Source organism: Martes martes (assembly GCF_963455335.1).
Source record: "Martes martes genome assembly, chromosome: 17".
In the NCBI taxonomy this organism is placed as follows: Eukaryota; Metazoa; Chordata; class Mammalia; order Carnivora; family Mustelidae; genus Martes; species Martes martes.
In genome coordinates this window covers 26,336,189-26,362,066 of record NC_137905.1, presented here as the reverse complement: position 1 = coordinate 26,362,066, position 25,878 = coordinate 26,336,189, and the positions used below count along the sequence as shown (strand labels likewise).

The 25,878-nt window shown below is 43.6% G+C and overlaps 2 protein-coding genes across 2 annotated transcripts in view; one reads left to right on the top strand and one right to left on the bottom strand.

Moving 5' to 3' along the window:
* CFAP263 (cilia and flagella associated protein 263) overlaps positions 1-15,027 on the top strand; it is a 26,862-nt gene extending 11,835 nt beyond the window's left edge. Inside the window, exons 7-9 of the mRNA XM_080829230.1 lie at positions 2,240-2,347; positions 12,791-12,946; positions 13,924-15,027. Of these exons, the coding sequence (XP_080685356.1) occupies positions 2,240-2,347; positions 12,791-12,946; positions 13,924-14,010 (351 nt within the window). The 3' untranslated portion in view covers positions 14,011-15,027. The remainder of the gene's footprint in view (positions 1-2,239; positions 2,348-12,790; positions 12,947-13,923) is intronic.
* On the bottom strand, positions 14,384-25,878 carry PRSS54 (serine protease 54; the record flags this gene model as incomplete). Its single annotated transcript, XM_080828520.1, has 5 exons — positions 14,384-14,956; positions 18,284-18,415; positions 19,009-19,263; positions 22,549-22,724; positions 25,803-25,878. 5 exons carry the CDS (start codon positions 25,876-25,878, stop codon positions 14,384-14,386), a joined length of 1,212 nt encoding a protein of 403 aa, XP_080684646.1.

Here is a 25,878-nt window from a genome sequence, read left to right as displayed (position 1 = left end):
GGTCTCCTCTGTGAGTTTGGTGCGTGAGCTTCAGCCAAAGGGGCACCTTTATCACCAACTTCATGCTATCGAGCCCTGCGTGGTGGAATCTGGTAGAATATAAGCGTGTGATGACAGCCATGATGTGTCATTCCTAACTGACCGTAAACTAGTGATCCCCATGTGAACTAGTGCCCTGTGGTAGGTAGAATTCCAGGATGTCTCCCAGGGCTCTCCACCCCCTGGTGTATATACCCAGTACAATCTGCAAGGCTATGGGTATGATGGGTTCTACTATTAGGATCTGTTCTGTTCTGTGATTATGAATATGATATGCCATAGTTGACGTTAAAATAGGGAGGTTATTGGATGGGCCTGACCTAATCACGTGAGCCCTTTGAAGACAGACAGTTTTGTCTGGAAGAGGAAGTCAGGAATTTGAAGGGCAGAGGGAATTCTCTAGGCGAGAAGTTCTCCACTGCTGGCTTGAAGGGATGTCAGAGAGCTGAGGGCCACCTCCTGCTCACAATTAGAAAGAAACAGAGATGTCAGGCTTACAACTTAAAGGAAATGCTTTCTGCCAACAGTCTGTGAGCTTGGGAGAGGACCCCAGCTCCAGAGGAAAGCCAGCCTGGCTAACATCCTGACTGCAGCCCCAGGGGACCCTACCTGGGCAGAGAATCCGGCCACACTGTGCCTGGACTTCCAACTTGTAGAAACTGAGATAGTAGAAACTGAGATAATCAATGGGTGTTGCTTTATGCCGCACAATTTGTGGTAATTTGTTACACAGCAAGAGAAAGCTAAAGTGTCTTTTTGGAAGTAGCCACCTCAAGTGGCCGACACTCTGCTCAGAATCACAGATAGCTCGCCTCACACCTTCAGAGTCAGGAGCTGCCTTGCAATAGGCCTTGCAAATCCATTCTTTCCTGCCCCTGCTCTCTGCATTGTCCCTCTGCTCTCCTTTCCTCCCACCGACTTGCTGGTTTGTAGTGGAGTCCTGTGCTGCCTCCCCTTCCCCGCAGCCCACGCTCTCAGTCTGGTCTCTTAACCCAGGGCATCTCCCTAAGCAGAGCCATGTCATACAGGATGGGGAGCAGGCAGTGAGCCTTAAAGAAGGGAGGATTGGCGAGAAGAGGAATGGGAGGCAGTGGCCCCCAGTGCCCTGAGGTCCCCAGGAAGGTGGCTCCAGGCTTTTCTGCTAGGTCTAGGATTTTATACCCTGTAGCACCCCCCTCTCCCAGGCTTTTCCTTAGCTTGGCTTCCCCCCTCCCCCCCACCTCTTACTAGACATATTCGGCAGCCTTTCGGCAACCTTTCCAATACCCCTTCTCCCAGGGAAACCCCCACCGTTGTCCTCACATTCTTAGTGCCAGGCACAGTGGTGGCTTTACATGGCTTAGGATGCCTCCGTCCAGGCCGTGAGCTGGCCTCTGGCTGGCAGGGCATAGGCTGTCATACTGGTCAGTGCCTAGGGCAGGGTGACTATGTTTCAGAGTCCGTGGAGTGATCCCCCCAGAGTCACTGGCTTCTGTCACCGGCTCTTCAGCCCAGCAGAGCACGTCCCAACTCCCCCAGGCTGACCCTTCCCTGCTGGGAGACAAAGGTGCAGGGAAGGGGTCAAGTCTGAGAAGCAGGGGCCTGGGAGGAGTTAGTGAAGGACAGCGGCAAGTGACGCGAGGGGAAGCTGCGAGCCATTTCGGGGAGGAGCCCTCCAGGGTCAGTGGTGGTGGAGCCCGCGGGCCCTGGAGTCAGATTGCCTGGGTTCAATCCCTGCTTAACATCTTATCCCTATGACCCTGGGCAAATTGTTTCACTCGCCAAAGAGTCAGTTCTTTCACCTGTAAAGTGGGATGCCAGTAGCACCGAGCTCACGGGGAGTGTTTCCTCTCTTCATGTCATAATGGCAGCCACTTGCATGAGTGTTCTCCATGTGCCAGGGGCTCTCTACTCAGCATTTCACCACAATTTTCTCCCTTGAGCCTCTCCACGGCCCTGTGAGGTGACCAGCCCAAGTTTAGAGAGGTTCTGGGACTGGCCCAAAGTGTTTTTTTAGTAAATGTTTGGGGAGAGTTTGGGTCCTGGTGTGTCCAGCCACTCTGCAGGTCTTTACTTCCCTGTAGGCACCAGGATTCTGAGAAGGGCAGGCTTGGGTTCCTGGATGGCCTTGCTGTCATCCTGCTTAATGAAGAACTGCCTATCCTTCCTGTAGTTCTGAGGGATCATCTTTGCTCAAGACTTGCTTGTTGTTATATTTCAGAGCAAGCTGCACCAGGCAATGGAAATGTCCATCAGTCTGGATAAGGAGATCTCGCTGAGAAATGAGTTACTTGAAAAAATTGAAAGAGAAACCCTACAAGTAGAGCAGGTAGGAGGGGTAAAATGTGCTATTTCTGGTGTTTGTCTCCTTCTGTCTATAAGCACTTGAGCCAACGTACACCAAGACCCAAGCCATCTTGGTTTTTGTCTAGAAAAGCCTAGACCATAAAAGTCAAAATATGTCTGGGCCACTGGAGAGGAAGTGGTACCTGGAGACTCATAGTCCAGTAGAATTTTACTGCTGGGTTAGGGTTCTAGAGTCAGAAATCATGTGGAAATGACAAAACTATTTAGAAATCATGTAGAGCCCAAATAACCCTCAAGTATAACCTTCTTATAACCCTATGTGACCCATAAAGTACCATACTCAAAGTGTCATGTATACAGCATCACAAAAAGGCCTATAATGAGTGTAATCATCTAACTGGTATGAGAAAAAGTACACATGCCAAAATATAGTGTTCTATGTATAGGAGGGAGAGTTTTCTTTAAACATTTCACTCAGTACAGTGAATGCTGGGATGACAGACCTGTGACCTCTGTCCTGAGCCCACTCCAGGGCCTGCGGTCACTGTGTGGACAGACAGGTAGCATTATCTGAGCTCCTTTCATCTCCATTGTGATTTTGTGCTCTCAGTATTTTGCTGAGCACATACATTTGAATTTCACCAAGCTAAGTACATGAAGGATGTGACTCAAGAGGACTTTTTTAGAAAGATGAGGGCAAGAGCATAAGCTTTGTTGTTGCTAGGTTCTGGCTTTGAACAGGCCTTTTAATGAGACAGGCCTCACTTTCCGTACGTGTGAAAGAGGTGTCACAGGCCTTGTGGTGACCTGTGAGGACCAGGATAGCAATGCTTTGTCAGCCTTCCAAGCCATTAGTACAGCTGTTGGTGGCCTTGTCTTGAATGGGCCTAAGTGTCCCCATCAGTGTGTGTGGCCCCAGGCCTGTCCACAATAACTGAAAAGCCACAGGATGACTACATCTGACTCAGTTTTGTCATGGCATCCAAGTCCTGTCCTCGATGGAGAACTGATACATGCAAAGAAGTGGGTCTTGGTACAGAGTAGCCAGGAATAAAAGTAAAGCAAAAGTCTGTGTGCTCTCCCCATGCAGGATTTCTGTGGTATTTGTTTGGGTGGACACTTATTAGATTACAAGTAAAATATAACATCAGTTTTTAAAAGCCTGGCAGTCACTTGTTAGTATATTTTAGTTTTCTTGTGAAGTTTTTTTTTAAACAGCTTTGTTGGGTTATAACTCATATACCATATTATTCTCCCATTTAAAGTGCACATTTTAATGATTTCTAGTATATCCCCAGAATGATGTAACCATCAGAACAACATTTTACAAAATATTTGTCACCCTAGAAAGAAACCCTGTACCTTCAAGAAATTCATGTCTGTTCCCCACCTCATCTTACTCCCACCCTGCAGCCCCATGACCACTAATCCACTTTCTGTCCCCGTGAATTTGCCTGTTCTGGACATTTTGTTTAAAAGGGATCATATAGTATGTGGTCTTTCATGACTGGCTTCTTTAACAATATTTTCAAGATCTGTGCTGTAGTATGTGTCAAGACTTTCTTTCTTTTCATGGCTGAATCGTATTTCCTTGTATGGGTAGACCTCATTTTAGCCATTCATCCGTCGAGGGGGTTGTTTCCCATGGATTGTTTTAGGGTCTAATGAATAAAGCTGCTATGAACATTCACATACAAGTTTCTGTGTAAATGTGTTTTCTTTTCTCTTGGACATACAGCTGAAAGTGGAATTGTGGATCGTATGTGGTGATGGTGTGGTTAACATTTAGAGAAACTGCAGAACTGTGTTTGAAAGTGGCTGCACATTCTACATTCCCAACAATGTGTGAGGGTTTTGATTTCTGCACATCTTCACTGACACTTGTAATTTTGGGGTTTTTTTGTTTGCTTTTTAATGGCTGTCCTAGTGGGTATGAAGTGACATACTTCACTGTGGTTTTGATCTGAATTTCCCAAATGACTAATGACATTGAACATCCCTTCATTTGCTTATTGGCCATGTGTGTTTTTTTTTGAGAAATGTTTATTCAAACCCTTAGTTTGAATGTTTATTCAAACTATGTTTATTCAAACCCTTAGCCCCTGAGTAAGCTTTTAATTGAGCTGTTTGTCTTTTCATAATTGAGTTGTAAGAATTCTTTATGTATTCTGGATTCAAATACTTTTTGGATATATGATTTGCAAATATTTTCTCCCATTCTGTGGGTTTCCTTCTCACTTTCTTTAAGATGCTATTTGTAGTTTCTAACTTTGGGGTGAGCCCCAGTTTATCTATTTTTTCTTTTGCACTGGAGCTTTTGTTGTTGTATCTAAGAAACTATTACTTAATATCATGAAGATTCAGTCCTATGTCTTCGGTTACAAGTTTTACAGATTTTATGTTTAGGTTTATGATGCATTTTGAGTTAATCTTGTGAATGTGAGGAAGGGATCCAGAAGCTGAGAGAAGAAAGGAAATGAAGTATGTGGGTTTTGTTTTGTTTAAGGAGGCTCCACACTCAGTGTGGAGCCCAGTGCAGTGCTTGAACTCATGACCCTGAGATCAAGACCTGAGCTGAGATCAAGAGATCAAGAGTTGGACGCTCAAATGACTGAGCTGCCAAGGTGCATCAGAGATGAAGTATGTTCATAGTTTTTGTTGTATTAGTCTTTGTCTTTACCATTGTGTGGTTCTCTCCATTTCTTCCTCTGGATTTGAGTTACCATCCAATGTTATTTCCTCACTCAAATATAGCTTTGTTTTTACCTCACCTTCTTTTTGCTGTAATTGTCGAATATATTGTTTTTATGTGTCATAGGTCCACGATAGAATTATACACATATTGCTTTATGAATTGCTTTTTAAATCAGTTAAGAGAAGGAGAATATACAATTTTACTGTCCTTTATAATTACTTACCTAATTACCTTTACTTGTGCTATTTGTTTTCACATAGTTTTAAGTTACTTTAGCTTAAGCTACTTTCACTAGTTTTCAGCCTGAAGGTCTTCCTTTAGTATATCCTGTAAGGCAGTTCTGCTTGGCAATGAATTCTGTGTGTGTGTGTTTATCTGGTAATGTCTTTATTCTTCACTTAAAAAAATAAAGTTTATTTTGTAATTGTTTTAGAAAATTGTGGAGAGTACAGAGTTCCCCAAATCTCACACCCATTTTCCCCCATTGTTAACACCTTACAGTGGAATATTTATTAAAATTGACTAACCAATATTGATGTCTTATGATTAATATTTATATATGATTAATATTTATAATTTATAATTATATTTATAATTTATAATATATAAATATAAAATATTTATAATTTATAATTAATATTATTCATATAGACTTGGTTTTACCTGATGTCCTTTTCTGTACTAGGATCCCATCCAGGATAACACACTACATTCAGTTTCACATCTCCTTAGGTTTTTCTTGGCTGTAATAGGCTTTACTTTTTGTTGTTGATGACCTTGACAGTTTTGTGAAGTGGTCAAGTATTTGTCAAGGATTTGTCTGCTGTCTTTCCTGGGATTAGACTGAGGTTAAATGGTTTTCAGGTGGAAGGCTATAGAGGTGAAGTGCCATTTTTCATATTATATCAAGGGAGCATACTCTCAACATGACTTCCCATTGCTGATGTTAACCTTGATCACCTGCCTGATGTAATATTAAAAGGGTTTCTCCACTGTACAGTTACTCTTTCCTCCAGTTTTGAGACTCAGCTTTTTTGAAGGATGTTACCATGTGCAGCCAACACTTAAGAAGTGGAAACTTATAAACTATTTGGAATTCTATCTGGGACGTTTGTCTATTCTCTGTTTGTTTAATTTTTAATCTTTTATTTATATCAATATCAATTCATGGATATTAATTTTAGTATATGTGCTGTTGAAGTGAGCATGGATGTTAATTTTATATGTTGGGTTATAATCTAATATTTTTTTACTCACATTGTTTTACCTTGGGCATTGGAAGCTCTTTCAGTTGGCTTCTGTGTCCCTTCAGCACACCCCCATTTTGTGTGTGTGTGAACACTTTTTCTTTTCTGGCACTAGAAAATGCTTGTGGCCCATTTCCTATATTTCCTGCTCCAGCCCTAGAATTAGCCATTTCTCCAAGGAGTCCTGGTTCCTTTTATTTGAGAATAGCATTGGAAACCAAAATCTGAGTGTGCTCATTGTTTGCTTTCATTTATGAAAGATAGTTTTGCTGGATATAAGATTCTTGTTTGACAGGGTCTTTTTTTTTTTTTTTTCATTGAACCCTTAGAATATGCCATCCCACTGCTTCTAGCCTCCATTGTTTCTGATGAGAAGTCAACTATTACTCTTATTTGGTTTCCCTTGAATGTAACGAATTGTTTTCTCACTGCTTTCAGTGTTTTCTCTTTGCCTGTCATTCAGCATTTTGGGTCTGATGTGTCTGGGTGTGGATTTCTTTCCAGTTTCCTACTCAGTTTTTTGAGCTTCTTGAATATGTGGTTTAATATTTTTCATCAAAACAATATTTGTCATCAGATTTGGAAGTTTTCAACAATTATTTCCTTGAATATATTTCCTTTGTCTTTCTCCTCTCCTGTTATTTTCATTACATGAATGTTGGTTCCACACATTTCTCTGAGACTGAATTTTTCTTCTTTTTCCTCTGTGTTTTCCGTATTGCATGATCTCTATCAGTCTACCTTCAAGTTTACTAATTGTTCTGCTGACTTAAATCTCTGATCTCCTTCTGTGAATTTTTCATTTCAGTTATTGTATTGAAAATACTCCACATTTTCCATTTGTTTTTTTAAAATAATTTCTCTTTCTAGATATTTCTATTTGATGAAACATTATCATCATATGCTCCTTTAATTCTTTAATTATCTTGATTCTTTGAACATATTTATAATAACTGCTTTGAACTTTGCTAAGTCCACCATCTGGACTCCCTCAGAGGTAGCTTATGTTGCTTCCTTTTTTTCCTGTGTGGGTCACACTTTCCTGTTGCTTTGTCTATCTTGTAATTTTTGTTGAAAACTGGACATTTTAGATAATATAGCAATGCTGGATACTAATTCCACCCACCACTTGCTTGTTTAGTGATTTGGCTGGATTAATTTAGTAAAGTCTCTTTCTCCTGCTGTTGTTAGCCTCTGGTGTTGCTACTTAGAGGGGGTGGCCTTGGTCATGGATACAGTGTCCCTGACAACCAGGAATGATTGGCATTTCTGCTGAGTTCTCTTCGACTCTCCTTCGTCTTCCTGTGAAGCTTCTAGCGCTGGTCTAGTTCTATTGGTATCATACCCAGCTGTTAGCTTTCATTAATTACTAGCTGTTTGCTCTGTTGCTTTCAGTAACACCCTGGGACATTAACTGTGGCACATTCTGATCTAATCAAAGTCATGCCCCTTTTCAGGGACCTTTTTGGCAGTCTTTGAGGTTTGCTCCAACCCCAATGGTCTCTTTCTCTGGTTCTGTTAAATATCTAGCTGGTCCTCTGTTTTGCTTGTTGCTACTGATATTGTAGAATTATGATCCCAGGACCCTGGGACCATGACCTGAGCTGAAGGCAGCGGCTTTAACCCACTGAGCCACCCAGGTGCCCGAATTATGATCTCTTAATGATTCTTTCTCTGGTCATTAAACATCTAGCTGGTCTGTTATTTTGGTCTCTTTTTCTGGTTCTGTTAAACATCTAGCTGGCCTACTGTTTTGCTTGTTGCTACTAATATCATGGAACTTCCAGCTGCCTCTTAATTGCTCACCCCAAAGATCTCCATTGTTTTCCACAAACTACTTAGGCTTGAGCTCCCCACACTTTGTTCCAAGAAAAGTCAGTCCTTCCAGGCAGCATTCTAGAGCTCTCTGTTTTATAGCCTCTCCCCTTGAGCAAAATTTCTGTACTGTTGCAGTGGATCTCAGGATGGGAACAGTGGTCTGCCTGTCTTGTGGTAACAGCCCCACTCTACAAGTGGGGTGCTGGGTAGGGATCACAGTTCCTGGTATTAGCACATCCCTCAAAGCTGTAGAACTTATTTTTTTGAAGATTTTATTTATTTATTTGAGACAGAGAAACCACAAGTGAGGTGGGGGTGGGGAGAGAGAGAGAGAGAAGCGGATTCTCCACTGAGCGAGGAGCCCTATGCAGGGCTCAATCCTGGGACCCTGGGATCACGACCTGAGCTGAAGGCAGACGGCTTAGCCGACTGAGCCATCCAGGTGTCCCTGTGGAACCTCTTTTTAATGCCTTGGTTCTTGTTCCTTCATTATTTTTATCTTAAGTATTCTTTCATCTTTTTCCTCACAAGATGTGAGGTTCCAGGTTCATGTTTAGATCTCCCTACAGCAATATATCTATGCTAGACATGGCAGATATTCACTGAATCCTTCTTGACAAGTTTTTATTGCATTCTGACAAGTTAATTAAAAATAATTTTATTGGTTTTCTCCAGAGTGAATTAAAGCAGTGCTTCTCAGACTGGAAGGTGCAAACCAGACATCTGGGGATCTTGTTAATATGCAGCTTCTGACTGGATGGGCACAAGAGTCTTCATTTTCCCCAGTTTCCAAGTGATGCCAGTAGTGTAGACTGTACTTTGTGAAACAAGGAATGGAAAGACGGTGCCAGGCTAGGAAGATTTAACAGCATAAAAATGTTAGCTCTGTTTAAGTTGAGGTGCAAAATCATGGTATTCCAATTAAAATAACAAGGAGGGTTTTTTTAAGGATTTAAATTGGCTCAAAAGTTCTTTCGGAAAAATAAATAAAAATATCCCCCAAATTCTTAAGTAGATGAGTGAACTAGCCCTACCAGATACTGAAACATGATATGAAGTTACAGTATTAAAACAAGCTCATGAACAGACTGGAAGTTCAGAGAAAAAATAGAAGTCCTATGATAAGCCCCAATACAGATCACATATATGTCATGTATATGATCAAGTAGCTGATAAAATTTTGATATGGGTACATTTAGTTTATGGTAAAGGTATTGCAGTGGGGCACAACCGGATTATTCAATAAATGATCTGGGATGACTAGGTGGTCATTTAGGAAAAAACAAAGTTGGAGCTATATATGTTACAGTGAAATTAATCCAGATGTATCAGATTTAAATGTAAATGATAAAAAACCATTGAAGTCCTAAAAAAAAAAAAAAACCATTGAAGTCCTAAACTTAATAGTGGGAACATTTTTATTATAATCTTGGATTGGGGAGGACTTTTGAAGTATAAAACCCAGAAACCGTGAAATCAATATATAAAGTCAGTTCTATAAAAGCGAAGTTTTTGTGCATAGGAAAAACTATCATATGCAAAGCCAAAAAGTAAATAACTGGAAAATGTGTTGCCTAAAACCACCGGGAGTGAATTTTCTTTTTCTTTTTCTTTTCTTTTATTTTCTTTATTTATTTGACACAGAGAGATCACAAGTAGGCAGAAAGGCAGGCAGAGAGAGAGAGAGAGACGAGGAAGCAGGCTCCCTCCTGAGCAGAGAGCCCGATGCGGGACTCGATCCCAGGACCCTGAGATCATGACCTGAGCCGAAGGCAGAGGCTTAACCCACTGAGCCACCCAGGTGCCCAGGAGTGAATTTTCTTAAAACACAAATATCTTTGGGGCGCCTGGGTGGCTCAGTGGGTTAAAGCCACTGCCTTCGGCTCAGGTCATGATCCCAGTGTCCTGGGATTGAGCCCTGTATCGGGCTCTCTGCTCAGCAGGGAGCCTGCTTCCTCCTCTCTTTCTCTGCCTGCCTCTCTGCCTACTTGTGATCTGTCTGTCAAATAAATAAATAAAATCTTTTAAAAAAAAAGCCACAAATATCTTTTACAAATTAAGAAGAAAAATCTAACCAAAAAATAGACAAAATGGGTAAATGATTTATACAGTTTATAGAAAAGCCAGAAAGTCTCAAACTTATGAAAAATATTCTACCTCACAAATAAGGAATAGAGAATAAAACTGTAACAAGAGACCACTTCCCCCTCTCCTAGATTAGGAATGGTAAAAAAAAAAAATTGGTAAGACTGTTGAGAGAATGGGCAAAAACACAGGCAGCCTCAGGCATAGCTGCAGAGGCTGAATTGGCTTATGGTCAGAGAAGGCACTTTTAGTATTCAGTACCAAACATACCTATATGCTCGTGGCAGGGCCTAGGCACCACCGACATTTTGGGTCAGCTAATTTCGTGTTGTGGGGGACTGTCCTGTGCCCTCTAGGAAGTTTAGTGGCATCCCTGGCCTCTACCTACTAGGTATCAGTGGCACCCCCCTAGTTGTGACAGCCGAGAACATCTCCAGACATTGCCATGTCTCCTGGGAGCAAAACTGCCTCCTCCCTCACCCCACAGTTGAGAACCAGTGTCTTCAAGCGGGCAATTTCACTCGCAGTAGTTCATCCTCCTGATGTACTTGCATATTTATAGTATGACCTCCACCCAGAAGATTAGTAATCACAGCATTGTTTATTGTGCTAGCAGGGGATTGAGGAGTTGAATGACTGTTGTGAGGACTTGTTAAATCAGGGTACATCTACGCAATGGAAAATGATGCAGCTGTTAAAAAGAATGAGTTTTTTAATGTGAGGATACAGCTCTGCTGATATTTATTGAGTGAAAAAAAAGTTGGAGGGGTAAAAGTGAATAGCATTGGCTACTCTTTGGACAAAAAAGGTAAAATAATAGGTTTATATGAGCGTAGATTTCTAGAAGAATATGCAGAACCTAAAAATAGTACATGCCTCTGGGAAGAACTGTGTGGCTAGAGACAGGGTGGGATGGAAGATTGTCACTGTATACTTTTATACCGTTTAAATTGCATGTATTGCCTATTCAAAACAATTGTTAAAATAAAAAATAAGGGGTGCCGGGGTGGCTGAGTCAGTTAAGCATTCCACTCTTGGTTTTAGCTCAGGTTGTGATCTCAGGGTCTCGAGAGCATGCCCAGTGACAGGCTCTGTGCTCAGTGGGGAATCTGCTGGAGAGTCTCTCTGCCCCTACTGTTCAGGTACTTTCTCTCTCCCAAAAATAAATAAATAAATATTTAAACCAAAAAGAAAGGCAGAAGGACATTGCTAGTTCAAAAAAATCCACTCAAAGGAAAAGACTAGTTAATTTACTGTACGATAATTTTAAAAATAAAACTTAAGGGACGTCTGGGTGGCTCAATCATTAAGTGTCTGCCTTCGGCTCAGGTCATGATCCCAGGGTCCTGGAATTGAGCCCCGCGTGGGGCTCTCTGCTCAGTGGGAGGCCTGCTTCTCCCTCTCCCACTCCCTCTGCTTATGTTCCCTCTCTCGCTGTGTCTCTCTGTCAAATAAATAAATAAAATCTTAAAAAAAAAAAAAAACTAAAGGGGCGCCAGGGTGTCTCAGTGGGTTAAGGCCTCTGCCTTCGGCTCAGGTCATGATCCCAGCGTCCTGGGATCGAGCCCGGCATCGGGCTCTCTGCTCAGCAGGGAGCCTACTTCCCCCTCTCTCTCTGCCTGCCTCTCTGCCTACTTGTGATCTCTGTCAAATAAATAAATAAAATCTTAAAAAAAAAAAAACTAAAAAAGAGATTCCTCAAAAAATTGACTAACTATTGACCTGGCAATTCCACTTCTAGGTACATACCTAAGAGAACTGAAAGCATGAACTGGAAGAGATGTTTATACACCCATGTTCCCAGCAGCACTATTCATGATAGCCAAGGGGTAGAACCCAAGTGTTCATTGGCAGTTGAATGGAGAAGCAAAATGTAGCATATACGTACAACGGGGATATAATTCAGCCTAAATAGGAAGGAAATTCTGCATATCCTACAACACAGATAAACACTGACGACATTATATTGAGCGAAATAAGCCTGTCACAAAAGCACAAGTATTGTCTGATTCCACTTATATGAGATTCTTGAAGAATGAAATTGATAGAGACAGAAAGTAGATGAGTGGTTGCCAGGGCTTAGGGGAAGGGGTCCTGGGGAGTCCGTGTTTCATGAGTATAGGGGTTTAGTTTTGCAAAATGAAGAAAATTGTGGAGATGGATTGTGGTAAAGCTCGTACAATACTGTGAATGTACTGAATGCCACAGAACTACACACTTAAAAGTGGTCAAAATGGGAAATTCTATGTTACATATATTTTACAAAAAGGAAAGTGAGTTGAGATTGATCAAATCAAAGTGTGCTTAAGTACATAGTTTTCCCCCAGAAACCACCAAACCTAAGAAATCACAACAGGGAAAACAAATTTCTCAATAAAGGAAAGATGGAAGGGAAAAATTCTCTTTTAGACTGCACTTTGTGTTTCTGAACTGAATGAAAACATCATCATTTGTTAAAAAAAAAAATCAGCATCAGAATCTTAGGATTTTCCCCACTTCTTTGAAAATTTCAACATGATTTTGAGAACTCCATTGAAACTGGGGAGAGATGTCAAGGTCAGTAAGTCCAGTAAGCCAGAACCGCCAGGATCCCTGGTTTAATCAGTCCTTCCCAACCCAGGACCGGGCCAAGGCTGAGGCTTTGAACAAAAAGCTCCGCAAACAGCTGGCTGAGTTCCGCTCACCCCAGGTGATGGTGTATGTGCGGGAGAAGATCTTCAATGGGGAACTGGAGAAGACCATCAAGATGTGGGAAAGGAAAGTGGAGATTGCAGAGGTAAGTCCCAGAGAACCCCCAAGATGGGCAGTCTTTCATGTCCTTCACATTCTTGTCTAGGGTTTTGCTTTTCAAGCTAAGAATACCAATGTTCGGACATGTAATGTCTATGAGAAATCTCAGCAATCCCTTCAAGTCTTATAGGAAAATGAAGGATGCCCTTGGATGCCCTTTCTTTTTTTTTTTTTTTTAAAGTTGCCTTTTCAGTGTTAGGGACAGGGTCTTTTCAAGTGATCAGGAGGAGACTCGGTAGTAGTCGTGTTTTTAGTTGCTTGTTTTCTTAATGAATTCTGGAAGTTTCTGTATCACTTCCCCCAACATTGGTGATTTAGTCGTTGCTACCTTATACATGGAGAAGCCAGTTTTTTAAAAAATGAGATAATAATGGATTTTTAATATCAGAACCTGATTCCATGCATTTACATAGTTGCCATGGGTTTTTCATCCTTAGTAACCCCACAGCCTTTCCGTATGGTACAGCGTGCTCAGAGCACCCTAGCCCCTTGTGAGCGTGGAAGAGAAAATGAGAAAGGTGCAAAGGGTCAGACAAAAGGAAGGGAAGGCACTAGGTCTGTCGCAGGCTGGGTTGCATATGGAGGACACTGGAGACATCAGCAGAGTAGCTCAGAAACCCAGGCAGGTCACTTTGGAAGCCTGGCTTTTTCCTGTCTAGACCCAGGCTCTTTTTCTCCCAGTACTTTCTCTTGCCCTTCCCATGGTCACTTGGTGGCAGGGAGTGAATTAGGATCCAAACTTGGGCCCATCAGATTTGGAGCCAAGTAGCAACCCCATAGGAACCTGCAGCCTCTCCCTTCACCAACAGAAACAAACTCTTGAAGAGTCTTGCAAACTCGAATTGCCCACACACACCCCCTGCAGCCTTGCAGGGCTAGATGCGGGTTGTGTTCTGGAAAAATCACAATTGCTTTTCCCCAAATGACCTTCTCCCCACCCCACCCCCCTTTTCCTTTTTGCAGATGTCCTTAAAAGGCTACCGCAAGGCGTGGAATAAAATGAAAACCACCAATGAGCAGTTGCAGGCAATTTGCCCCCCTGAGAAATAGCCTGAGGGAGGCCACGGCTGCAGACCAGCGGGATCCATTAAAGTCATCAGCTCCTTTCCAGTCAAGGGGTCCTCTCACTGTTCCCTGTGCTGCGTGGTGTCCCCGACTCTGGAGCCGTTAACACTGAAAGAACCACAGGGCACTCTAATGGTTTGACACTTGTTAGCCCACATTTAGTTCACAAGCACAAAGGAAAGTGACCATCCCGCATGCGGGAGTGGGGCAGAGGAGAGAGCCAGCCCAGAATGCGCCGTGGGCCTGTCCGTGGCAGCCTGGGTGTGCCAACTCAAAAAGACAGACACCAAAACGGCGTGGTGGCTGCCGGGCACTCAGCATCCTGAGCTTACTCCAGTTGGGAGGGTTAGCTCCTAGACTAGATACTGTTGCAAAAGAAAACCAGCACAGAGAAAAACAAGATAATTTCTTGGGGCTGATGTAACCTGTTCTGACCTGAAGTAGACCCACCATTGTCCCCGGCCTCCCCGTAATAGTCATAGTACATGGGTTGTGCGGCCATAACAGAAGACTTGCCTAATTCCCCTAACCCTTTCTCCCCCATGTCTAGACTCTTTCTAGAGCTGTTTGTTGGCAATGCTGGAAATGTTGGCAAAGCTGGCAATGTTGGCAAGGTGTGAGAGGTGACCTTTATATGTCCTTGCATGTATGTTTGGGACCATTCACCCTGGCCCAGCCCGGAATGTTTTTTCGGCGTCATGATGATATGTGATGAGTAGCTGGAGAAAGGAAACGATTCCTCCCAGTGGTGGAAGGAAGAGAGGGGACGGCTGGTTTTCTTAGTCTTGGACATAATCCAGTCGCTATAGTCTTCCACCTTGATGTACAGAAATAGGCCGGGGCATTTCTCACCACCGTGGGACAAGATTCCTGTCAGCACCCACATGTTCAGTTTCTGGAGCTGGCACATCATTGGGTTTCCTGGGTCCCCCTGTGACAAAAGACAGAAGGCTTCTAAGAAGAAAAACTTATTTTTTAAAAAATATATATCCTTCTGCAATTTACTATTTGTTCTAGAAATGCTTTATGCTAGTTCTCACTGGAGATGGGGTAAATTATAGGCTACCAATTCCAAACTAGGCGGCCACTACCACAAATTCCAACGCGATTACTTTTCTTTTATTATGCAAATTATTTGTAGGTTTCTGCAGTTTGGCTCTAGCTTTCTGGTTCCCATTTCGTTTTCATGCCCCTTTGACTAAATCCTCACTGTCTTTTAGTTTCTCATTCCTCAAATGTTGACTCCCCCCCTCCCCCTTTCTGGCTAGAATGCTTACATTTTTTCTTCTCCTCTCTGCTTTGTTTCTGTCCTTCATTGAAGCTGCTCCCTCCATCCCACACTCCTGCTGAGGTCAGAGTCACACATCCCCAGGAGCACTAGCCAGGGAGGTTCACAGCCTGTCCACCCAGGGCAGCTGTCTGCCCGCGCCCCTGCTCTTCAGCTCTGCCCATGTTCCCACAAGAAGTGCTCCGCCACACAGACCTTGTCTCCCTTCAAGGGAGCATGTGGAGCTCAGCATGCTTCCCTACGTACTTGACCCCAGTGAGTCACCTACTGGTTTCTGAGTTAAAGTGTTTGTACCATAGGCAGAACTCCTAACGCCATGCCTGGCGTACAGTCCGCACTCAGTAAAGAATCAGCTGCCATTATTCTGGTGTCTAGAAAAGGCCATCACTTTTCTGTGAAAAGCTGAGAAATATGGGAACAGCAACAGGACAACTTCTAGGTATTATTTACCTTACCTGCCCCACCCCGAGGTTCCCCTTCAGGGAACACCTGACCCCCATTCCAGCTCTGTGGTCCATCTTGGCCCCAGAGGGGTTGTCATTCAAAGGCCAACCCACCCCTTTGATCTGCGTGGCTGCCTCTGTAGAAGGACAGGGCGAGCACACGTTGTTCTTGCTGACCCGTGCTGCCAGGGAGCAGAGGGCAGAGATTTCATCCCAAGTTCTGGCTGGCAGTGGTAATACTGTCGAGTTGGCTCCTGTCTGCACCTGCTCGTGTCTACCTGGGGCACAGAGGCTCTCGGGCCAAGCATAGCGTGGTCTCCCCTCCTGTCACCAGTCCCACCCCCAGTTTACCTAAACTGTGGTTTCATAGCTTGAGGAAGAAAAACAATGCAATTTAGGACAAATGGTTTGATGAATGAGTGTGGGGTAGACCTTCCTGGCTGTGGCATGGTTTTGCAAGTTGCCGTTTCTTGTGGGGGTAGAATACACCGCTTTTTCTCTTCCTCATAATCTGTGGAACCGGACTTCTGAAGCCCGAGCAGCTGAGAGAAGTAGGACAGGGGCTCCTCTGGAGCAGTCCCACCTCATCTCCCAGGGGAGCCGCCCCAGCTTAGAGGGGCTCTTGCTTTTTTTTTTTAAGATTTTTATTTATTAATTTGACAGACAGATCACAAGCAGGCAGAGAGGCAGGCAGAGAGAGAGAAGGTGAAGCAGGCTCCCCGCTGAGCAGAGAGCCCGATGCGGGGCTCGATCCCAGGACCCTGGGATCATGACCTGAGCTGAAGGCAGAGGCTTTAACCCACTGAGCCACCCAGGCGCCCCAGAGGGGCTCTTTCATTGCGTGATCCTCAACCTTGACAGTGAACAAAAACCCTAATGGTTGTGGGGAAATGGGGGGGGGGTGAATTCTGAGTGATTCCACTTTGGGTTGGGTTTCTGGGCACCCATTAGGCAGATACTGGATTTAGGTGGTTTATTGTACCATCATCTACATATTTGAATGACTTTGAGGATCTCTGGATGCTAGAACACGTTTCTGAGAGGAAAGTATTCTAGGTAGACAAGTCACTGTCTGAGCCAATTTGCGAGCACAGTTCAAAAACAAAGGACTGACTGCAGGTGTGCTCCAGTTAAAAACCAATAGGTAAAAACCAATTTGAACTTTGCAGATAGATTTAAAGAGGTAATCATTTAGAGTATGAGCAACTTACCATATTCCATTGAATCTAAGATGCTCTTGAAAAATTAGCATCTTTGGAATGAAATGTGTCTCTTAATTGGTTGATGTCAGAGTTCAACTGGCAGCATTTTCTCACTTGACATTCCATAGAAAAAAATGGTGTATTCTACAACTTAGAATCTTACATTTGATGAAATAAGGTGCTAGATTGATGGAATGGCTGATAGCAGGATTTTGATAAATAGCTATATTTTCTACTGTATTTTAACACATTATCTACTTTAAAAAGTTGTTAGTCTTCCACCTGGTAGAGAGTCCAGTACATAGTAGGCACTCAGGGGCACCACGGTGGCTCGGTGGGTTAAGTGTTAAGATCCCAGACAGAGTCTTGGGATTGATCCCTGAGTCAGGCTCCTTGCTCAGTGGGGAGTTTGCTTCTCCCTCTGCCCCTCCGCCACCCCTGGCTTGTATTCTCTTTCTCTTGCTCACTCTCTCTCCCTCAAATAAATAAGTAAATAAAATCTTTAAAAGAAGTAGGCCCTCAATAAATGTTGAACCAACTTTGGAAGGTCAAACTTACTGCCTAATGAAAGACAGTCCTTCAAACATTTGCAATAAAATTACTTTTAGAAAGAATTGTCTGCATATAGGTATTTTCCCCTCTTTCTCTAAAATACTTTCCCTGGATCATCTGGAAAAAAAATTTCCCCACCAGGGAATCCTAAGTGGATGATCAGCACTTACAGAGGAGAAAAAGTACCCGGAAATCTGGTGGACCTATGTTTTCATCCTTACCCTAACGTTTATTAACTGTGTGACCTCTGTAAACCACACCTTCTCTGGGTGTGGACATGAGGGAGCCTGGGCCAAGGGCTTGTGAATTTCGCCCATTTTGCTGAGGCATAGAAGCACATCTATACAGCCCGCATCCTGATGGAGGGCAGGGCTTCTTACAGAAAAAAATTTGGTAACTGATGAGCACCAAGCATCAGAGGCTAGGGTCCATAGAAGCCGAAGACGAGGACCCCACCCTGTGGACATGCTCGAAGTATATCTGCATACATGGTTTGAACTCACACTTCCAAACTTCTAGCCAGTGAGAAAACATCTATGACTTAGACATGCTTAATCATGTCACAGTGAAAATGGTGCCTGTTTAGGCCATTCAGTAGATTTTTATTGAGCATTTGCTGTCTGCCAAGTGCTGGGAGACAGCTAGGAATCCCAGGTGCCAGTCCCTGCCAGTACCCATGGAGTTCACCATGCAACGAGGGAGAGTCCCCAGGCTCCCTTGAAATGACCACTGCTTAATCTCAGACTTTAGCTTTTACTCCATCATGTTCTTACCAAGCAGACAGCATCGGTTTCCTGCTCTACGTGATTGCCACATCCTGTTTTCTTGATTCTGTGTAAAGGACACAGGTCGATGTCTTTCACGGAGATTTTCCTCAGGATACTCATCGTCATGTGATTTCCTGTCTGGACCATGCAACAGAGAGCCAGGAATTATTAACAAGAAGACATTGCCTATGTCAATTCAACAACAACTCACATATCCAGATGGGAATGAGTAGAAAATGTTCTGATAAACCCCTTTTCCTTATAGAAATCAGAACATGTGTCTGAGTTTTTCTGAAAACTACCTTTGCTTTGAACCTGAATCTGAAAATGAACATATTCCACCCTTCTTCCACATCTACAGAGAATACATTTCCTTGTTCATGTCCCAAGGAAACAAAGATGGCTTACCTAAGAGGATAATCAGTTATAAGATTCTATTATATGATTATAAGATTATAATCAGAATAAGATTCCCTGACTCCTCCCTAACTTTGCACTCACTTCAGGTCGTTCCCTGCCTACGTACTTCTAATTTTGGTGTAGGACCAAATGTAAGAACGGTCACAGATAAGGCAAGCATTGCAAATCTTGACTGATTACATGAGGGTTCCAGCCCAACTCCAGAATCTTGAGCAGCCTGAATTATTAAGATAAGCCCCAGAATGGTTCATCCAAGTCACCCCCACCGCTAGCACACACACAGCCTCCTCTAGGAGAAGGAAGGCATTAACTGCGGACGTGGGATTCCATCCTGCCACCCAGCAATTCCGCAAGACTGGGGACACATGCAGCTTTCTGCTGAGGAAGCAGATGGGCTGGACCAGGCTGCTGAACTCTATTGCCGTGTCTGTCTTCAGGAGGGCTATGTTATTCGTCATGGTTTCATTATCAAAATCCTCATGGATGATGATGGTGTTGACTGGATACTCTTCATGAGAAATCACTTTGGCATCCATCTTAGCTATACCAACTATAACGATGACGTCCTTCCTAGAGAGAGAGCAAGGGAAACTTGAGAAGCCAAGGCATGATGAAAGAGTCACCCTTCCCTGTTTTCATATTTACTGGGTTTTTTTGTTTTTGTTTTTGTTTTTGTTTTTGCTTTGCTTGGAATACTCATTCAACTCATTTTTCCTGGGCTAATTTTTACTGACCCCTTTGGACCCAGTCCCTAGGAAATCTTTTCTGAACCCCTAGGCTTGTGTCCTCCTTTGTGAGCCCAGAGCATCTTGGGAATCCTCCACCTGAACATCATTTGTCCTACCACCCAAAAATAATTGTTAAGTTGTGGCTGATTATCTTTTTTTCATGCTTTTTCCATGGTTTTATTTTTTGTTTTTCTACATGGCCATTGTTACGGCCAAGATGTAATCTTGACTCGATTTTAGCACTTAACATTTTAACATAAACATCTTATCTTTTCATATTATATACTCTGTAAATACTCTTCAGAGAAATTCCGATTTTAGTAATGATGGAATTCATTCTGGGTGTTTTCCCTTTCTCCTCTTGGGAATCACCCAAGGAAATATAGCAGAGTCTAAGAGGACAGTCCAGAAAGAAACTGAGGATGTAGTCATCTTCCATGAAATTATAACTCTAAAAATGAACACCAAAACAAAAACTCAAACTTCCCAAATTTGTCAGAAGAGACATACAAAACAAAACAGAGGCAATAGTGTGAAAAGAAAAGAAGCAACAAAAGCAGAAAACATAACCTAAAATAAAGCAAGAAGCAGGAGTTTCATTCTGACTGTCAATTCAGAGCAGAAAAGCATGAACTAAGACAAAGAGAGGCTCTTAATGATGAGAAAGAATTCAGTCTACAGTCTACAGTGAAGATGTCATAGTCATAAACATCTGCAGCCCATGACATAATGTTCACAAAGGGAACACTCAGGAAACAGAAAAAGCCTGAAGCTTATTTGTGATAGATTTTCATTTACCTTTGGCAGCCTAGGACAGATCAAGGAGATTACCTCCCCCAGTTTTATATATTAAATTTTACACCAAAGACAGAATGAAATTTGAATTTTAACTGTGGAAAATATTCACATGGATCACATATAGTAGACCACAAGGACAACTCCAACAAATTCCCAAATAGATCAGTTCACCATGAAGTATACCTCAAAATTCAATAATGTCAGAAAACAAAATAGACAAAACACCCCACTACCTGGGTATTTAAAAACTCTGTCTTTAATAAAATTCTAAGGCAAAGAGAAAGTCAAAACTGAAACAGACCAGATAGAAAATAGCAATAATGAAAACACAACATGGAAAGCAGAACCTTTCTGGAAGGCTAGTTGGCAATGGCTACTACTATTTGGCTGAGTCTTTCCACTCCTGGGTTATTTATGCTACAGGACATTGCATGTGTTTGGAATAACATAGGTACAAGTATATCTACTGCACCATTTTTGTACCAGTAAAAGATCGGAGGCAGCCCCAATTTCCATTCATAGAGGACTGTGCAATTATAGTAGATCTGTCTTGGGATATTGTGCAGCTGATAAATGTTTGCGCTCTCCATGTAATGGTAAGAAAAGTTGGCTCCACATTCCCAGTAGAGTGAAAAAGACTACGAGTGTAACACTGTGTTGGTGTGCTACCAACTGTATGGAGGTTGTTATAGACTGGACTCTGTCCTGCCAAGTTTGTAGGTGAAGTCCTGGCCCCAAAGGTGACCGTATTTGGACAGAGGGTATTTAAGATCAAGTGGGCTCCTAAGTATGGGGCCCTAATCTGATAGGACTAGTGTCCTTATAGGAGGGAACAGAGACACCAGGAGTACTCGCATTGAGGAAAGGCCATGTGAGGACACAGCGAGAAGGCAGTGGTATGCAAGCCTAGGAGAATCTTCAAGAGAAACCAGTCCTGCTGATCTTGGACTTGATCTTGGACTTCAGCCTCCAAAATGGTGAGAGATAAATTTCTCTTGTCTAAGCTACCCTGTGTGTGGCATTTTCTTATGGCAGTCCCAGCAGATTAATACAGGGGGAAGGAAAATTCTTTCTCTGTCAACAGATGTAAGAATCAATACAGATAGACCTATAGATATATAGATAACCATTAATACATTAATTAAGGAAGAATATTCAAGAAACTGGCTATTCAAGAAAAAGGCTATGGCTTAAGGGAGGGAGTTAGTCTCTGAAGGCCAGGGGAAAGAAGGAGCTGCTTTTCCTTGTATACCCTTTGGTTCATCCTGAACATTATACTATGTATATGTATTTTCATTTGAATGCATGTATTTTTAAAAAATGCATGTGTTTTCAAATAATATAAATTATAGATATGAAAAATTCAGCAGCTGTACAATATTCCATTAAGAGTTTACACTATTACTTATTTAGCCAATTATAGTAATTATAATCTCTCTTCCCATACTTTGTATGTGTATATACATTTATATACACCTATAAGGCATATAAATAGTATAAAGAGAGATAGATATGTAATTATATATTATTTATATACTGTTTGTTATATGCTATACCTATGAAAGAGTAACTCTAATTTATTTATCCACCATAATTGGACATTACATTTCCAGTGTTTTATGTGTAACAAACCATCCTATGAACTTTGTGCATAAAACTTTTCCAGTGGCTGAAGTTACTTCCTTAATGTTGATTCCCAAAAGTGAAATCATGGGGTCAAAAAGTAAGATGTTTTACCAAAAACATTATTCCTTTAATACTATTTGAGGTTTCTTTTTCCTGGTTTACAAGAATGCATATTTACTGTACAGAATTTGAGGAATAGAGAAGTTCAAAGATGAAAATGGAAATCATGTGCATTCTCAACGTTTAGGAGATAAGTGCTCCTAAAACATTTGCGCATTTCCTTCAAGTCTTTTCTCTGTGTACATATATCTGAGGCAGACATGTTGTTAAGGCTTGAGGTTAAGTGTTTTAGGTGCGGGCTCCTATCAATTCATTTAACAAGACTAGAGTCAGGACCTCTGGTATCAGGAGTCAGTGCCTGGGGTTGCAGTAGTATGGGGATGGATATCCTTCCTTTGGAGGCTGGAAGGATTTCATTTCACCTTGCAGTCCCCATGGCAGCCAACACATTGGACAGCATGACTTTGACAGCTGGTGATTTTAGGAACCCGAGAGTCCTGGCGAGCAAGTGCCGAGCCAGTAAGAAGCCCTGTTGTCCTGTTACCAGGAATCCACCTCCAGGCCTCCCTAAGCTGAACAGAAAAAGATCCCTCCACCCCCACCCCCAGGGGGCTGTGTAAGTCCCAAAGGCAGGGGTACTGGCCTGTTCTGCAAGACGGATGCGATGCTGATGATCCAGAACTCACTAAGGATGCTGCCAAAAGTCAGGTGGGTGTACTGGGAATCCTGCAGCGACACCACCCACGGGAATTCCTTGTCGTTGACCAAACCCTCCTCGGAAGTTTCTATAACGCTGGCTTTCTGGATGCCACAACCTGTGGGGAAGGTGTGTGGGGACCTCAATGCTGGGGCAAGGAGTCGGTGGCCTGTGGCCACCATCACTGCATCTGACCTCAGGACGCCCTCTCCTGCTTGTTCCCCACTCCTGGCTCTCCATCTTGGTCACCACTAACTCTGCCACTGCCCCCTCGTTTCTTTTCCTAGTGGGTCGTCTTCTCCATAAAAGATGCTTGATGGCATCTTTGAATCTAGAAATGACCATAGGCTACCAATGATCACTCTCATCCATTGGGCACTTAGCAGCACACTCGAGATAGTATCTGAAAGATTTACATACATCAGTGATTCTCAACATGGTCTGGGACCTCTGGGACTCAAGACCCTTTCCAGGGTCTTTAAGATTTAAATGTTTTCATAAGAACACTAAGACAGTATTTGTTTTTCTCACCCTCATTTTCTCACTAGTGCACAGGGGGATTTTCCAGAGGCTACATGATGTCATCACTGTGATGGCTAATAGCACATGTGAACCTGTGTGTTCTCCTGTTTTACAATTTTCCCAGTTTTTAATTTCTAATATGGTAAAGATAGGAATATACAGCCTCATGACAAAAATTTGGGGGGGGGAGGTCCTCAACAATTTTTAAGAATATAAAGGGGTCCCAAGACCAAAATGTTTGAACACTGCTGATATATACTACTTCATATAATTCCTCCAACAGAATGGAGGTGGGTGCTGTCGTTCTCCATTGTGGGGGAGAGCATCAGATTCTAGAGCTGGTAAGCACTGTCCAAGTTACACAGCTGGTAGGCTACAGGGCCAGAATTCCAACTCCAAACACCTTCAACCCCTCACCCTGTTCCAGCCAACATTTCACATCCTCAGATCTGTCCTCAGTGTTCCCTGCCTCATGCGTGGCTCCCCCATGTCTGTTTTGCTCGCCGGTGTGTCCCTAGAGGGATACACCTGGCCCACAGTAAGTGCTCAGTAAATCACCTGGTGAATGAATAAGAGCATTTTGCCGTATCAAGCACTTCCTGAAGTCTTGTCATCAAGGGGCTAAAAGGTCCCACCCAATGGAGACTGCACCTGGCCCATTCAGGCAAGCTTGGCCTTTGCCTTCTCAAGCCCTCAAATGAGTTGCCTCCCACTGGGCAGTCTCTTGGGGAGTCTGGATTCTGTTTCTGTTTAAGTAATAGTCTCCCCCTGCCAGGTCTGGTTTCACCCACGATGCTGTATTGCTCTGTATTTAAAAAGAAGTCCATATACATAGAATCATGGAGATTCTAACTGTGACAAAGCAGGAAGGACCCTTGAAGCCCAAAGCCCCAGACTGGGTGAGCCAAGCCTCCTACTTTCCAGGCACCATTATGGGATGGCGTACACGTTGGGTGTTTTGCTCTCGTGGACTGCTGACTCCCTCCCTGCCCTGTGTCCTACCTCCCATGCCACTCTTCCTGTCCCAAGCGTCCCCAAGCCCAGCCTCCTTACTGGACCTAGAGGTGTCTGTCTCATCCTCGGTACGCAGGGTGGAGTGCAGGGATTCTCAGCTCAGCTGCACGTCGCAGTCCTGCGCTGCCCAACACTTCCCAGGCCCCTGGGGATGGGTTGGTGCACTGGCATTTCAAACAGCCTCCCCAGGTAGTTTCTAATGTGTATTCAGGCTTGAGAGCCAGGAGTGTTTTGGGAGGGCCCCGGATGCAGGGTCCCAGGTACAGTTGGCCCCTATGCCGTGAGACCTGGGACAAGCCACTTCACCTCTCTGGGCCTCAGTTTCCTCTTTTGAAATGTGTGGTGACACACCTCTTGGAGTTGTAAAGATCACATGAGGAGACAATATGGGAAGGTGCTTTGCAAATTCTATCCTCATGACTGATAATGCCAAACCCAAGGCATCCAAAAAAAGATGATTCCTTTTTTTTTTTTTTAAATGTAAACCACTACTCTGGTTGCTATTTATGAATCCAAGACCACAAGTACTCAGTACTTGTTTCTAAATTGGTGGCCCTGGGTAACAGGTGTGACCTGGTGGGCACCACTAGCCAGCTATGGGTCAGATCATTGGTGGCTATGTTTTCGGCCAGTTATTCAATTCACGGGACACTGGTAGTGTCTAGTGAACAAGGTTATGACTCTCACCCAGCCCAACAAGAATGTACAGATGGGTGATGACTATTGATCTCTGAAAGCTCTAGTTGGCTAGTTTATTTGACATTATAAAACCCTTGGATATAATGAGGAAATCTGACCCAGAAATGAAATGTTTGCCCTGGGTCACTTGCCTGAGGCTTTTTAAGAGGGAGGAGAGGCCTTTTCTGTTTTGTGGGCATCCTTTGGTCTTTTGGGGGCTGCAAGGAAGTGGAGTAGGCTAGGAAGGTAGGGGGTTCACCCTTGATGTTGGGGTGTGTGGGGGGTAGGGTGGAGGAGAGTGGATGCTCTGTCATGTCTCCCATAGAACTCCGGGAAGTTAGGACAAAGCCAGCTGGTGGCAGCCAGAGCCACAGAGCTTGCTTGAGTCAGGTGCCCCCTCTCTCCACCTGCCCCTTTCTAGCTGGAATCTTAGTCCTGGACAACCAGGGGGTCAAGGAGAGACTGAGGTCCCAGCAGGCTCCCAGGTACGTCCTTGCTCCTGGGTCCAGCCCTGCAATTGAGGGTCCATTCGGCAATACACTCTTTTGGATTAAAGAGAAAAGGTTTCATTGGGACAACGATACTGAAGTAGAAACACAGGGAGGGCGTGGTTCCCAAGGGTACCAGCTGCACCACAGGCCCCCACCCAGACAGGGGGAAGGACATCCCTACCTCGTGGTGCCTGGGGGATGAGCCCCAGGAAGAGTAGGGTGGGCTTTCTGAACAGGACTTTCGGTAGCCTGAGGCTTACTTTCCTAACGGCAGTCTCCCCAGAGGATCAGCTCTGACATCAGACTGTGGAAGCCAGTTGCCTATCCCTTCTTTGCCTAATTCCCACCACCCACGCCTGATATCCAAGCAGAGCCCTGTGAGTCAGCTTCCCCCTGGGTCCCTCTCTGGACATCCTGGGCCTTTCCCTGGCCAATTCCCCCTGCCGTGTGACATGAGCAGCTCAAGTCCTCACAGCGAGGAGTGTACTCACTGTGAGGAGCGTACTCACTGGCAGAAGAGTGTGAGACGTACAGCAGAACTAGGAGCATCCCTCGCATCTCTGCCAT